The sequence below is a fragment of the Carya illinoinensis genome, chromosome 7 (genome assembly GCF_018687715.1).
Source record: "Carya illinoinensis cultivar Pawnee chromosome 7, C.illinoinensisPawnee_v1, whole genome shotgun sequence".
NCBI classification, from domain to species: domain Eukaryota; kingdom Viridiplantae; phylum Streptophyta; class Magnoliopsida; order Fagales; family Juglandaceae; genus Carya; species Carya illinoinensis.
Genome location: NC_056758.1, coordinates 9,971,302 through 9,985,597, shown reverse-complemented (window position 1 = coordinate 9,985,597; position 14,296 = coordinate 9,971,302). Strand labels below are relative to the sequence as shown.

Below are 14,296 nucleotides of genomic sequence, written 5' to 3'. Positions count from 1 at the left end.
ACAAAGAGATCCATTTGATCAATATTTAAGGACTAAATTAATATTGAACCCTATTATAGTCAAAAGAAAAGGTCCATATAACGGAAGTCTAAGGATGGACAAATACAAAGTTAGATCATTTCAAAGCCAATTAATTATTAATGAACTAAAAATTTGGTAAAAGAATCTATTGCAAGTCTGTTTTTACCATATTACTCAAATAGATACTAAACTTAAATTTGGTCATTAAGTTATTTCTGGCATTCAGTTTTTGAACTGTTCAAAAAATAGCAAATATGAAATTTTGTGCATAAACTACATTTTTGTGATCTGATTATGTTATGTTTCGAATATATTCTATACTCTTATATGATATTATGTGATTTTTGAAAGCTTTTAGCATAATATTCTGAATTTGGTTTTGTTACCTAGTTCAAATGAACTCATCTCATCTGGAGTTGTACTGTGAGGTTTTGCCTATCTAAACGATTTATTTCATCTCTAAGTTTTGAAAATTTTCACTGAAATAAACAGTAAATAAAATAGTGTAAAATTGATAACAGTGCAAAAAAGTAAATAAACAATGCAAAATTGACCGAAACAGTAACTAAACAGTACAAAAGAATAAATGAATAGTGCAAATTTGACAGAACAGTACGTTAACAGTGTGAAATTTGGTACTCTCCAAAACGTGGGACCCACACCTTTTTTTAAATCTCAAAAAGTGAAAACTATTTCATCTCATCTCATTATCCAAACACAAATTTTTTTAACAAATTATTTCATCTTATCTTAACTCTAAAATCTCATAGCTATTCAAAATATCTCATCTCATCTGAACTACGTAACCAAATGAGGAGAGGTTTAAAAAATGTAAAACCTTATGTCACTAAATATTAATTTAATTCGAAGTTTAAAAGTTTGAGCCCATCCCATTTTTTCTTCTATAGTACTTCATCTTGTTTCCTCTACATTTAATTCACTATAATTAGTCCAAAGTGACACTGTCCAAACAACCCCACAATTAGATTGTAAACAAGATAAAAATTAAAAGGTTAAGAATTTATAACATTTTCTTGAGCATATTAAATCTTTGATATTACCCTATTGATAGGAATAATGATAGGATTGTAGGAAATTTGAGGGAAGCTAAAAGGGAAAGCAATCTTTCTAACCATTTAACTATGCATGTTGATAAACTTGAGTTTGAGCATAGAGATTATTTTGGACATTCGGTATTGGAATTAAAGTCTTGACTAATTTCAAAGTATACATATCTTGATAAATAATTTTTCATAAGTGCACATTAGATAATCTAGTTTAGGACGTGTGGATTATTATACGACATGTCCCAGAGTCATGACCATTATGCCACACTCCTTGGGGTTCATATAGATAGAGATATAATGCAGAAAAAAAATAATTGTATAAGGAGCATGAATGGAGTTTCTGTGATTTACATAACAAAAATTTTATGTGCAGTTACTTTTACTTACTCTTTTGCGTACTCTACTGATGTGATTAGTTGTGTATTAAAAAAATTAATACAACACATCACATTAATAGAGTGCGAGAGAGTATACAAAAGTGACTGTATATAACATTACTCTTTACATAAATCTCATGATCAAAGGGAAGAATGATCAATGACCGGACATTATTAGAGATTATTAGTCTTCATTATCACTTAAATGCTAACTTTCGTTTGGATATATTTTCCCATTTTGATTATGAGGGTGTGCATAGTAGGAATCATTGAAGATTTGCTAGGATGTAATGGAGATTGATGTAGAATGTTAAAATACAAAGGGGTTGATAACCTTATGGCTTGGATAAGGAGTATCCTTTCGATATTGAGGGTACATGTTGGGATATTATCAGTAGAATATTTTCATGATTGTAAATGCAAGAGTTTGTCACCAATCCACCAAAGGGGAAAATTGTAGATGCAAGAGTTTGGTTATGACTAGGTGACTAAATTAATAAGTCTGGATAGGATTAAGTGATTAAGATGATAGAGTTTATCCTATCATTAATTTTGTATTTTAGATGAATGTAAATTATCTTAACTTCATCTATAACCATAGAGTTTATTTAGAAAGTATTAGGAATTGTTTTAGATAAGTCAAGAGTGTGAAAATCGAGTTCCAAAGATTTGTATTTATCCAGAAAAGAGTTTGAATTGAAATATGTTACTGCAGAGAAGATTACACGCAGGTGTCAGCATCATGCCAAGTAGAAGTATAATCAGTCCGGTTAGCTCCGATTTTATACAATTTTTTGGAATCGAACCAGTAATACTGGTTTTGCATTTTCAATAAATGATTCCGTACCCGTTACTCTCCTAAATCGATACTTCCGGTTTTACCGATTCCAATCTGGCTCGGTCCCAGTTTTTCAGATTTAATCAAGTGCAAATTTCATTTAAAAAATAAAATAAAATAAAAAACTGCTATTAAAAAAAAAATCTGTTGTATAAAAAGTGATTTAATATAGTACCTAGTATTAATATTCACTAAGTACTAGTATAGTATTAAGAATAATATGGTACTAGTATTAATATTACTATATAAAAGTGATTTAATATTAATAAGTTATAGTGATTTAATATAGTATAAGTATTAATACACATTAGTATACTAATATATACCAATTAATTAATATAATAATGTGTATTAGTATTACTAATATATTATGTATTTATCAAAAGGATTCAAAGGAATATGTTGAGAATTTATTAGGTCTAAAAAATATAATTAATATATATTTTTTATATTAATAACATATTATCAAACAAATGTTCATGTTTAATATTATAATTTTATGTTATAAATTATAATATAAAATTATTTTATATATAATATATAAATTATATATAAAAAATATTTTATATAATATTAAAAATTAATTGTATATATAAACACGAACCAATCTGATCCGGTCCCAAATATGCTAGAACCATAACCGAAAGTGAACTGGTTCTATTCGGTTTGTGGAATAATGAAACTGGTCTAAAATCGAACCAACTAGTCCAGTCTAGGCCGATTTTTCGGTTTAAATTTCACTCTTACTGTCAAGAGAGTCCTCACGATAGAGTCACTTTGTTAGCAAAATCCTATTGCAATTCAAACTACTTTCAGATTGTTTATTTAAAAGATTCTATTGGTTAGAACATATAGAGATTCAATTCTGAATATTTTCTAAAACACTTTTATAGGTTTGGCTGCCTGTAGTGTTTTACTTTTAAAGAAGTTTTTAAAAAGTTTTCTATCGTTACTAATCTTGGTGTTATGCAATTAATTTATTTTATATTAATGTTTTCTTATAGTATAATTGCATGATTGATGACTAACCAATTTGTTTAGTAAATTGGAAGGTATTTGCATTAATATATAGGGACATTTGGGTAATTTGAATGATATTTTAGCATATAATGTTCATATTTCAAACATGTCCTTATTCCCTACAATATTTGGTTCTTCCTAATTACAATTAAGGACGGTGGCTCAATGGTACTTGGGTTATTCCTAAATGGTTTGGCATATATTAGTTCACGGCTTCACATGGATTCACTTTAGTTTAATACTCGTGTCTAAAGTTTATTAAATTCTCTAATGGGACAGGAGTTTAAATTATGGCTCAAACCTGATTGAGGAGGCACGTGTAGTTTCTCACCATCTAGACCCCTTTTCTCCGATTCTCAACGAGTAAAGTGTTTCCATGTTCAAGCTCAGGTAGGGAATCCACCTTTGATTGCTCCATTATCTAGCAAAAAATAAATCTCTTAATTTGTGTAAATGAATTTACATTATTTATTGATATTGTACTTATTATTTTTTTTGTTCTTTCTTATTGTTTCCCCAAATTTAGTTAAGTTTGTCCAATAAGTACTTGGCTTATTCGAAATACCGATTTGGTACCGTTGATTCATTTCTTGACTGAGATGTCAGATGTAAATAGCATGGTCGAATAACTCATCGTGCTTCTTTGACAAAAGTGTGGTGCTTGAAATACTCATCCATGACTTTGAATAAAAATTAATTACAGAGAATGTAAAATGAGAGACACAACAATTTATATAGTCCAGCACTAAAGACTTATGTCCATGAAACTTGAGGAGAGGGAATCTACTCTATATTGTGATTTGATCAAATTCTCGTTGTTTCTCTTAGCTCATTAGTACACTACTCATGGAGGATGAGATAAGGGGAGAAGCGATCAAGCTCCTCAAACTGATGTAGTCCCATACGTGTTAAAGGTCCCATTCTTGTACTTGTGTCGAAGACTCACGCCAGCTTTATGTCCTCTCAATGCTTATATGGCCTCTTCTATTTTTTCTTTTTTTCTTTTTTTTCTTTTGCTTTTCATGGTGGGGTTTAATAAAATATGAAAGATATATAATTTTTTTATAAATTATAAAAATAATATATAAATACTATCATTTTAATACATAGTGGGAGCTTGGTTGGGCTCTCTCAATTGGCTGGTTACTATGATATATTTTATTCACCTCGTGGTTACTTTATGTACAAATGATTATTATCTACCTCGGTCCTCATACTATAAAAATGCCATGACAGACTTTACAACTGAGTGTGAATATTTGTTTCATATAAATTCAAACCATGAGTTAAACTCGGCAAGGCAAACATACAAACTTTTTTTCAAAAGAGGGAGCACGATTTGACATGAAGATGAAGAATATTGGTATAAAGCAAACTGGGATGTCTTTGTGGGAAACCATGAATGTCAAGTTCAAGCTATTCTAGGAAATTCAAAGAGAATTCAGAGTTGCTGCTGAAGCTCATGCGACGATCATTGTCATGGTCGCATGGGACTCAACAAGGTGGTGATTATTCTCTACAGGTAGTGAAGGAATCGAATGGAATGGAACCTAGCCGCCTATGAAGGTCTGGACAGATCATTGAAGAAGGTACAAATAGAGTAGATGAAGACAAACATGCTTGTAGGGAAGCAAATACAACACGAAATAATGCTCGGGTATGAACAAAATCTTGTAAATCGGTGAGCATTATTATGGATTTTGATGTTGTAGTAGTCCTATCTTCGGCCTCATTGAACTATAGATACGCCCTATCATCATAGGGTTTTACCTGCAGAATTACAAGCCTCTTTCCCACAATAACGTTACTTGCTTGATTTCTCCAAAAGCACGCAATTTTTACTCCTGTTTATTGAATTATACAACATATCCTTTTTTTTTTTTATCATTTTCTGGAAAGGGAAAAAAATTATGATAAGAGAAAAACCAAACATGTCAAGACTTGATTTTGCATTCCACCAAGCATCTAGTTGCAAATCACCAAGAATAAATTCATAACAGCGTTTTAAGAAAATATTTTTAAAATAATTAAAAAAAACCTAAATAACAGCGAAACGGGGGCGCTTAATTTGAAGTAACATAATGTGATATTGAAAGATTGACGAAATAGATTTCAATGTTGTACTTTCTGACATAAAAATGTCTTCTCCTCTAAGAGCCCTCTCAAGACACTTTATAATCATCAATATTCACCATTATGATACTCACTTATGGCGCACTAGGCAGAGAACTTTGGACCTGTTGCATGATGAACATTGATCCAAATGTCACTTAACCAGTAGCAGAGAGCTTTTAAAAGACAGTTAAGTTATATGGCTTCTAATCTAGAATCATCTTTGCAGGTTCAAAGTTCAACCAAGCTGGCAACATATCATGGAAAAGCAAAGGAAAGAAAAATCGATCCAAGTTCAAGAATTGATACCCTACCTAGCATGGAAAAGCAACCCCAGATCATCATCATTTTTTCTCCTCCTCCTTTGGTTCCTTTTCTTCATCCTTCTGCTGGGGCTGAAAGCATTAATAAAATAATGAGAAACTATTGGGCGTAACAAATGAGTAAAAAAATAAATAAATAAATAAATAAATAATAAGAAGAAGAAGAAGAAAAAGAAAAGAGCTCAAGAGATTGCAACTCTACAACGTGAATAATTATTCCAAAAAAAAAAAAGAAAAGAAAGAAAGAAAAAACTAAAACAAAGTCTGTCAAGCATAAGTCCATGAATGGACCATGATCATTTACCAACAAAACAGGCTGATCACAATATAGCAATCAATACCGAACCCTCCTTGAATCACCTCAGTTAAAAGCACGACTCATGTCCTCTGTTGCAAAGGAGCAACTTTCAGGAGCTTTTATAAATTTGATATAGACATAGTCCAAAATATCTATGCGGGGACATGATAATTGGGTTTATTTCAATTTAGGGGATGGTCTCTCACCCCACTATAACTTTCCCAGCCAATCAACTAGATCTCGCTGCCCTTGCGCACGGCATTGAGCCTGATCCCACTCATTTCATTATTGCCGATACCAGTTGGTTACACATACTACCGTATATTCTCATCTCATGTGCAATTGGGCAGCCAGGAAGCTTCTTGCTATGCCGTCAAGTGCCAAACTATCAATTCTTTTATGAACTGTTTTATGTATAGGATTCCATTTGCCCCACAGTTGTGACTTGCTGGCTTGAATTAATTCCATATCCTTTTTTATTCTTTGCCTACAAGACTGACATCAAGGATGACCCTAGACCTACAAAATGAATTATTTCTTTGACACTAAATGTTGGAAGGGAATTATCGGAATAGAAAATGGAGTCTGGGAGTATCTGAATTGAACTGTTACTTAGTCCGTGCAGAGACTAAAGCCAAATGCGAAGAAAGAAGACTAACTAGATATGTCTATGCTACCATATCTGTAAGACCTAAGGCCAAAGCAAGGATTGTTGCTAAAGATAAAAGAAACTTTTGGGTAGTTTATGCTTGGAAGTAATTTTATGATTTTTTCTTAGATAAATTTCTCTCTTATAGTTTTTCTATCTTCATAGAATGAAGTGTTATATTCTTTGTTTCGAACATTCCACAAAACAAAGAATTAACCATATTTACCCAACGTGGAGGTCATCAAGAAAGGCATAAGAGTGAATATATACCCTACAAAAAAGTGGGCTAATCCAACAGACCTTGCTTGCACAATGAAAAGAGCCAATGGTTTATTGCTCCATGGGACCTAATTAGCAGCAAAAGAGAGGGCGCCAAGTAATTTTTTTCTTTTGAATTTAAAAGTATCAACAGACAAATCTTGCTTTCACAATGAAAAGAACCAAAATTAGCCACGAGAGGGTGTTGGGAGAGTGAGAGAAGGGAAGGGGGGGGGGGGGTATATTTTTCTTTCTTTTCAATATGAAAGTATCAACAAACACCATTCAGGAACGTTATCTTTTCTGTAGGTTATAAACTCACTCACATGCGTATCTTGATTGCCTCTACATCACAAGGATTTTGTTAATTCTATTCTTATGTATCCTTGGTAATATCATTTCTATTGATGGAGAAGTGTACCTCCTCCTATGTTTAGTCAGGCAGCAACCATTACATCACCTATTTTAAGTTAGGGGCACACAAGGCCAAAACATGACATTTACATTTCAAGAAAAAAACCCACGCCCAAGTTCCATAAATTTGGGTATGCAATCCTAATCATGATTTTCCTACCCTAAGGGGGAAAGGCCCAGCCCTTCCCTTTTTGGCCAATGTGGATGAGGGATTCAAACACCTGACATTGCGGTCCATAGCCACATGCTCTAATCCTCTAAGCTACAGCCCTATCCCGTCTCCACTAGATGTGTTCTCAAGGGTATCCTAAAAAGAAAACCTTTCCTCTCCCCAACTATTTCGGGTTAAGAAGATGCAAAAGCACCTCTTTTTAATTGACCAACCTCATAGACAGCTGAAAAAATCTAGCTAGCCAGATTAGTACACAACGGCTTTCCTCGATAGGGACTCATTTCTTTAAGCTCAGCCCAACCTCTACACGGTGTTGTTCGCTTCCTAAGGTGAGCTTCAAATTGTTAGAATGTACAATTGTCAATAACTGACATTGGTAAAAGATCAGAGGTAACTTGGTTATGAGTCAATTCGTGACGATCATATGTAGAAAGCTCATATTCTTCACCCATTGATAAACACAATACTCAACATAGTTACCACAAAAATACAGATTCCAAAAAATAACAAGCCACAATTTAATCCACTTGACCACAATTGAAAATCTCCATGCCATCTCTTCAAACAGCTAAATATTTTTTGATGGGTGAATATGAAAAGACATAAATCCAGTAACACGGTAACATGCCAAGACGAGATGTATTCAGCAACTTGTTGCTTGCAAGAGGAAGGGTTGATGCTGACAAATATGGTGACGAAGAAGAGAAGATGACAACATAACAAAGAACCCATGGTTCAGTATATGAACCCAACAGTTGGGATATCCTTTTCAAGTTGTGTACTGATCCCCCATAGATGACTTAAGGCTTTTAAGTAGAAAATAAGAAACATATCTACCATGTTTGAGAAAAACTGCATCGCTGGATCTACAATTAAACCCATACAAACTAAATGTAATTGGGGTGAAAACAAGTGAAAAGCTTTAATCTGGTTGAAAACAAGTATCACACCCCACTTGAACCTTTAACCCCTAGGGGTTGGCTCAAGTGGTAAAGGCCTTGGGCTTGGGGGTATGCTCCCTCTAAGTTTAAGGTTCAAATCCCCTTAGGTGCAAACAATCTCTAAGGGCCATCGGATTAGAGGATTTTTCCCTTGAATGACCCAAGGAGCATTTGCAAGAAACTCCCTGACGAGGACCTGTGCACCCCGAGATTAGTCGGGACGTTGTTCCTAAACACCCAGTGTCAATAAAAAAAACAAGTATCACACGCACCCCAACCTTTAGGCACCTAACTGTACTATTAGAATATGCCATGTGAAATCTAGTTTGGGGGGAACAAATTTTTTTGAAGAGTAGTTGCAATACCCCATATGATAAGGATGAGGGTAGGTGGTGTATGGGTAGTCAACAATTTTACTAAAAATCACAAAATGCATAGCATAGCCCAAGTACAAAAGATGTATACAAGAGGAACACCTAACTAAAAGTAGTAAAAGATATAAGAAAATCATGAATCCTTTTTTTATAGGTAAGATTAAAATTTATTGAATCAATAAAAATAGGCATAGCCCTAGTATACATGAAGTATACAAAGAGGAAACAGAGAAAAAATTGGGTGCTTGAAAAAGAAACAAGGAAATCATGGAAGCTAGCACCATTGAAATCAATTACAGAAGCCCCATAAATCAAGAGAGCATTCCCTATCTTCAAAGCTCTAACTTGTGAATAATAGTGAGATAGTTTGAGTTAAGAGTATTTTTTGGGTTTTGGAAAATGAAAGAGAAAAAGTTGAATAAAAAATATTAAAAAGTTAAAATATTGTAAGTATATAGTTTTATAATATTATTTTTATTTGAAAATTTGAAAAGGTTGGATTTTTTTATTTTTTATTTAAAAGTTTGAAAAGGTTGTAATAATTAGTTAGAAAAATTTGTAATAATCAGTTTGAAAATTTTGTATTTGAATTATGTTTGGAAATAAGATGGAATGAGATAAAATGAAATTAGATGAAAATTTTGTCTCATCCCATGCCCCAAACCTGCCCTTAGAGCAGGTTTGGCAAGTGGGATAAGACACAAAATTCTCATCTCATCTCATCATTACAACTTTCTCAAATTCCCCCACAAAATATAATAAACAATTCAACTTTTTCAAATCCCAAAACAATAATAATATTAAAAAATAATATTTTACACATTCATCTAAAACCAAAAATTCTCATCTCACTATCTAAACCTACCCTTAGGCACCAATTGACCAATTTACAGATTAGTGAATCAGTGGTAATTGCTCACCGCCACCATAAATATTAAAAAATATTGGGCCCAGAATAAGAAGGTTATCATGAGAAACCTACTATTGACAGATAAAAAAACGTGGACCTGCCGGGGGGAGCCCCCAATATATCCCAGGTAAATAAAACTTCAGCATATCCTGGTTGTTAATAACTTTTCAATTTATATTAATGACCCTACCAATAAATTTAAGGCACTCACCTCACTCTGGCTTTGCATCGAAGCAAGCAAATCTTTAACCGATTGGTCATTTGGATCAACCCCTGGAAGCTGCAGCAACAATAACTTGTTATAGCATTAACAACTACAGGAGCATTTCACGCCTCATTTTCTCACTGCAGGGAGGAAATGAAAGAAACAAGTGAAAAGTGCATGTAGTGGCAGACATACTGATGAAAGGATGGAAGACACAAAGGACTGGTCAGCCAACAACTTGCTCATATCTGATTGGCTTGACACATCCTTTGTACTGTCTTGAACAGACAATTGAAGAGCTGCAACAACCAAAGTACATGGAATCAAATCAGCAAATACAGATGAAGAATAATAATTGGACATCAGTAAGTTTTGAAATATGCTTAGAGGATCTAACTATCCATACATACTGCCACAGAACAGAAATTTCCGCTGTGGTCTCAGCAATTACTGTTACATTGTTACCTATCCAAACAAAATTACTAGTATGGTTCAGGGCAATAAAACAGAGACAATAGAAACGATGTGCACTTGACAAAAATGAGTTGGTATGTCACTCAAAAAAATTGAAGAGGACCACTAACAAAGAAGAAAGATACTGTCATGCGTGAATTCTATACCATTTCTGAGAATGCTCCCAGTCTTGATTATATAATTCCCACACAATTGTCAAGCATTACACCCAAGAAGCTAACCACATGAATAAGGGCTCACCTAGTGCCAACTCTGGATCATCTGCAACTGAATCTGACATATCAGTGTCTCGCGCTTCATGGCTAGAGGCAGGATCATCCATTGACATTGCAAGGGCCTGCTGTAGCAGAGCATTCTCATCATCCTATTGCAAATATGAGATCAATTAATCAATGGAGTGTGGTCAATTCTAAGCCAAAGAACTATGGGAGGGTATAGAAATTAGAAGAAAAGATTTTATGGAAATTATACTGCCAGTAGAATATTATAACAGAATCATTTTCGTGTCACATGATGGCAAGAAAGAAGCATGGCTCAAAAAACAGTTCAATTTAGACCAATTCAGCAGATACAATTTGAATCAATTAGAAACCAAACCAAATTTAGGGTATTTTTAAAACGTTTGAATTACATTGTATATGTTTTTTTATGTTTTTCTATTACTGCTGAAATACCCAATTCAAGCTTGTCACAAATTAAATCGCCTGATTCATTTTTTTTATTGGCACCAGGTGTCGGGGAACAGTGTCACGACTAATCCCGGGGGTGCACAGGCCCTCAATAAAGAGTTTCCCGCAAGTGCACCTCAAGTAATTCAAGGGGAAAATCTCCGAGTCGGATGGCTGCTAGAAATTATTTGCACCTAGTGGGATTCGAACCTAAATCACCTAATTCATGGAACTGGTCCTTACCCAATTCCAAGTCTGATTAAATTTTTCAAGCCTTGGAAAGGAGCAGAATTTTCTTTTATTTGATGAACAAAGAAATGCAAGTTCCCATAGCAACTACATGTAGTCATCATTCAATGAATTGCCTAGCTCTACTAGTCTGCCCGAGTTAGACAAAGCGGTTTAATTGTGTAGAACACTTTTATATGCATGTGTGCATGGTCAACACAACTCAACATCAAGAGTTTTATGCGTAGCAAATGTCCAATTGGTACGGTGGCATTTAGGGCTTTTATCTAACTCTAACATAAGAGGTCAAAGGTTCATGCCAACTCATATGTATAGGGGTAAGTTTGTATTGATCAATATTCATCTCAACCCACGCCATCTCAACCTTGCCCTCTTTTTCAGACAAAAGAAGAATGGAGAGAGGAACGGAAGGAAAAAAAAAATGAAAAAGAAATATGTTTTAATATTAATAAATAAAAATTAAAAAAAAAAGATTCAGCACAACCCATCGCATCAAAAGGGGCAACATGAAAGGTTGAAAGCACAAATAGACACCAACCATTAGATCATTTGCCTTATTGTCAGCTTCAGAAGTTGCAGTATTAACATTCTCAGTCATTGCTGCATCCTGTGAGCCAGATGGCTGGCCCTCTCCTTTTTCCTGTTTAGCCGCTTCATCTGCAGCCTTTTTTGCAGCCGCTTCTTGTCTCGCCCTCTCTTCTTCCATTGAAACTCTCAGAGCAAGAGCCAATTCAGGGTCCAGGTTAGGATCCACACCAAACTCAAAACCAGAAAGACCACCAGCTGCCGCCGCTGCCGCTGCTGCAGCGAAACCACTTCCACCCTCCCCATCTCCTGTGAAGATGGGTGTACTGTCATGGGAGAAAGGTAACATGAAACACCAATTATTGTAACACCAATTATGAGAACAATGTTAAAGCTAAATTATGAATCTGTACATATGTATTAAATCAAAGTTAAAACAACCTTATAAGTACATCGGAAAGGGCACTCGGGCCAGCTGGAACGTGGACAATGTGGCTAGTGTCATTATTGTTCACAGCAGTAAGAAGTGCTTCTAGCTTCTCTGTCTTCCCATCATCTTCTTCACCAAAATTGACAATATCTAATGCCACACTGTTCTTTTTTAACTTTCTTCCAATCATCTCCAACAACTTTTTTTCATGTTTGATAGGACTGAAAGCACATTGATTTTTTTTATTGGTAAAATTAATATTAATATCAAAGGACTGAAAGCACATTATATGATGAATATACAGAACAAAATATAGATCCAAAAGCATAAAGAGCCATAATCGTGCAGACCTTCCAGAAAAGACAATAATCCGTTGTTGTTGTTTTTTATTCTGGCGATGCTTAAGGGCCAGCTGTGCCACCTGAATGCCGGCAGCCAGGTTCATATCCCCACCAATTTCCAGACCTACATTGAGACATAAATTAGATCGCCAAACACATTATTTATAGGTAAGAACAAAGTATATTCACGTCTTAGTGAGAAAAATGTCGGCAACCATGGGAAGAGTACAGCATCACCAGGTAATGCCAAGTATCAAAATTCACAAACACCACAATCGAAAAAGTCCAGAACTTCATAAATAGAAAGAATGAAACTAAAAAAGGAAAACCGAAAAAGCACTAACCGTGCATACAAGCCAGAATCTTGCCAAGGTCACTGGTAGGAGTGACCAAAACGCGAAGCCCTTTTCCTGCCATTGTGAGAACTCCCACTGTATTCTCTGGATTAGACTGTACATACAACCCATCACATCCATTCAAAATTTTGAATCGTAAACAAACATATGCCCCAAACAACAAGAAAAAGGTAAACCTAAAAGGATTTTCTTCTCTCATATACAGGACCGCATCCAGAAAACATGTATAAACAATTCTCAAACATAGGTATTCGAACAATCACTGTAGCAAAATTAATTAAAATCCAAGTAGGTCTAAAATGCAACTCTAATCCAAACCACAGAACATTGCTTACAGAAGGTGAAAAAAGTAGTAAAAAATGAGAATGATTAGAGGTTTCGAGTTTTCTTTTGCTCGATTTTCTCAGCAACGAAAGGAGGAATTATGGGAAAAAAAAAACAATGAAGAGAAGAAAAAAGAAGAAGAATCTTAAAAACCTGTGTTTTAGCTCCGCAAATGAGATTGACAGCATCAGATTGAGCTTGAAATCTCGACGGAGAGTAATCGCCGTTCCGCATCCACTCGGAGTTGTCGATGCAGATCATCGTTGCCTATTAAGAACAATCAAAGAAAATAAACCTCTCAATTATCGAAAAGAAAACCCTAATAGAGCGAAAAAATAATAGGGAAATATAACGAAATTCCCGAATTTTGGCACCCCAAAGGTGAGGGATTGAGGTTGAAATTAGGGTTTGGGGAAAAAGAACAGAAAAAACCAAATCGGGGCTATTACCTCGAGCACCATGGCGTGGAGATTGGGAAGTGAAACGAAGGGATCTCAGAGGGCGGGAGAGAGAGAGAGAGGAGAGAGTTTACAGAGTACGTTTGAGAGGGTGTGGCGTGAGAGAGAGGAATAGAACTGGAGCTTACTTGCAGAGGAGGCTAATAGCTTTGCTAGTAGTGCTAAGAGCATGGTCTATTGACAATTATAAAATTTAATTAGAATTTCACATTTTTGTCATAATATCAACTTTTAACTAAATAAAAGTATTGATAATAGACTAGCTAAATATCAATATAAATATAAACTTGAGCTAGACGTAAAAATAAGCTTTTATATTAGACTAGTCATACAATAAATTAAGGAGGCTCTCTATTATTAGAGAATTATTATTTAATTTCTATTTAATTATTTTATTCTTTTCATCAATCTCTCTCTTTATCACATTAAAATAAATAACCACGTTGAAATAAATCATACAAGATGGCAATGGCCTAGCTATTAACAAGTTTA

General features: G+C 34.4%; 1 protein-coding gene across 1 annotated transcript; it reads right to left on the bottom strand.

Annotated features, from left to right (window-relative positions):
* Positions 1-5,255: 5,255 nt before the first annotated feature.
* On the bottom strand, positions 5,256-13,963 carry LOC122316842 (26S proteasome non-ATPase regulatory subunit 4 homolog). The gene is made up of 11 exons (XM_043133660.1): positions 13,796-13,963; positions 13,500-13,613; positions 13,011-13,116; positions 12,676-12,790; positions 12,337-12,546; positions 11,909-12,221; positions 10,694-10,817; positions 10,175-10,278; positions 9,986-10,054; positions 5,750-5,830; positions 5,256-5,560 (listed from the first exon to the last, which is right to left on the bottom strand). The coding sequence occupies exons 1-10, from the start codon at positions 13,805-13,807 to the stop codon at positions 5,780-5,782; spliced, it is 1,218 nt and encodes a 405-aa protein (XP_042989594.1). The 5' UTR covers positions 13,808-13,963; the 3' UTR covers positions 5,256-5,560; positions 5,750-5,779.
* Positions 13,964-14,296: the final 333 nt, after the last annotated feature.

What these genes read in the sequence shown, in the direction of transcription:
- LOC122316842 (XM_043133660.1), bottom strand. An exon ending in TGATCCAGAGTTGGCACTAG is followed by an intron (nt 10,279 to 10,693) that starts GTGAGCCCTTAT and finishes TGGTTGTTGCAG; the next exon opens with CTCTTCAATTGTCTGTTCAA. An exon ending in CGATGCAAAGCCAGAGTGAG is followed by an intron (nt 5,831 to 9,985) that starts GTGAGTGCCTTA and finishes TAATGCTTTCAG; the next exon opens with CCCCAGCAGAAGGATGAAGA.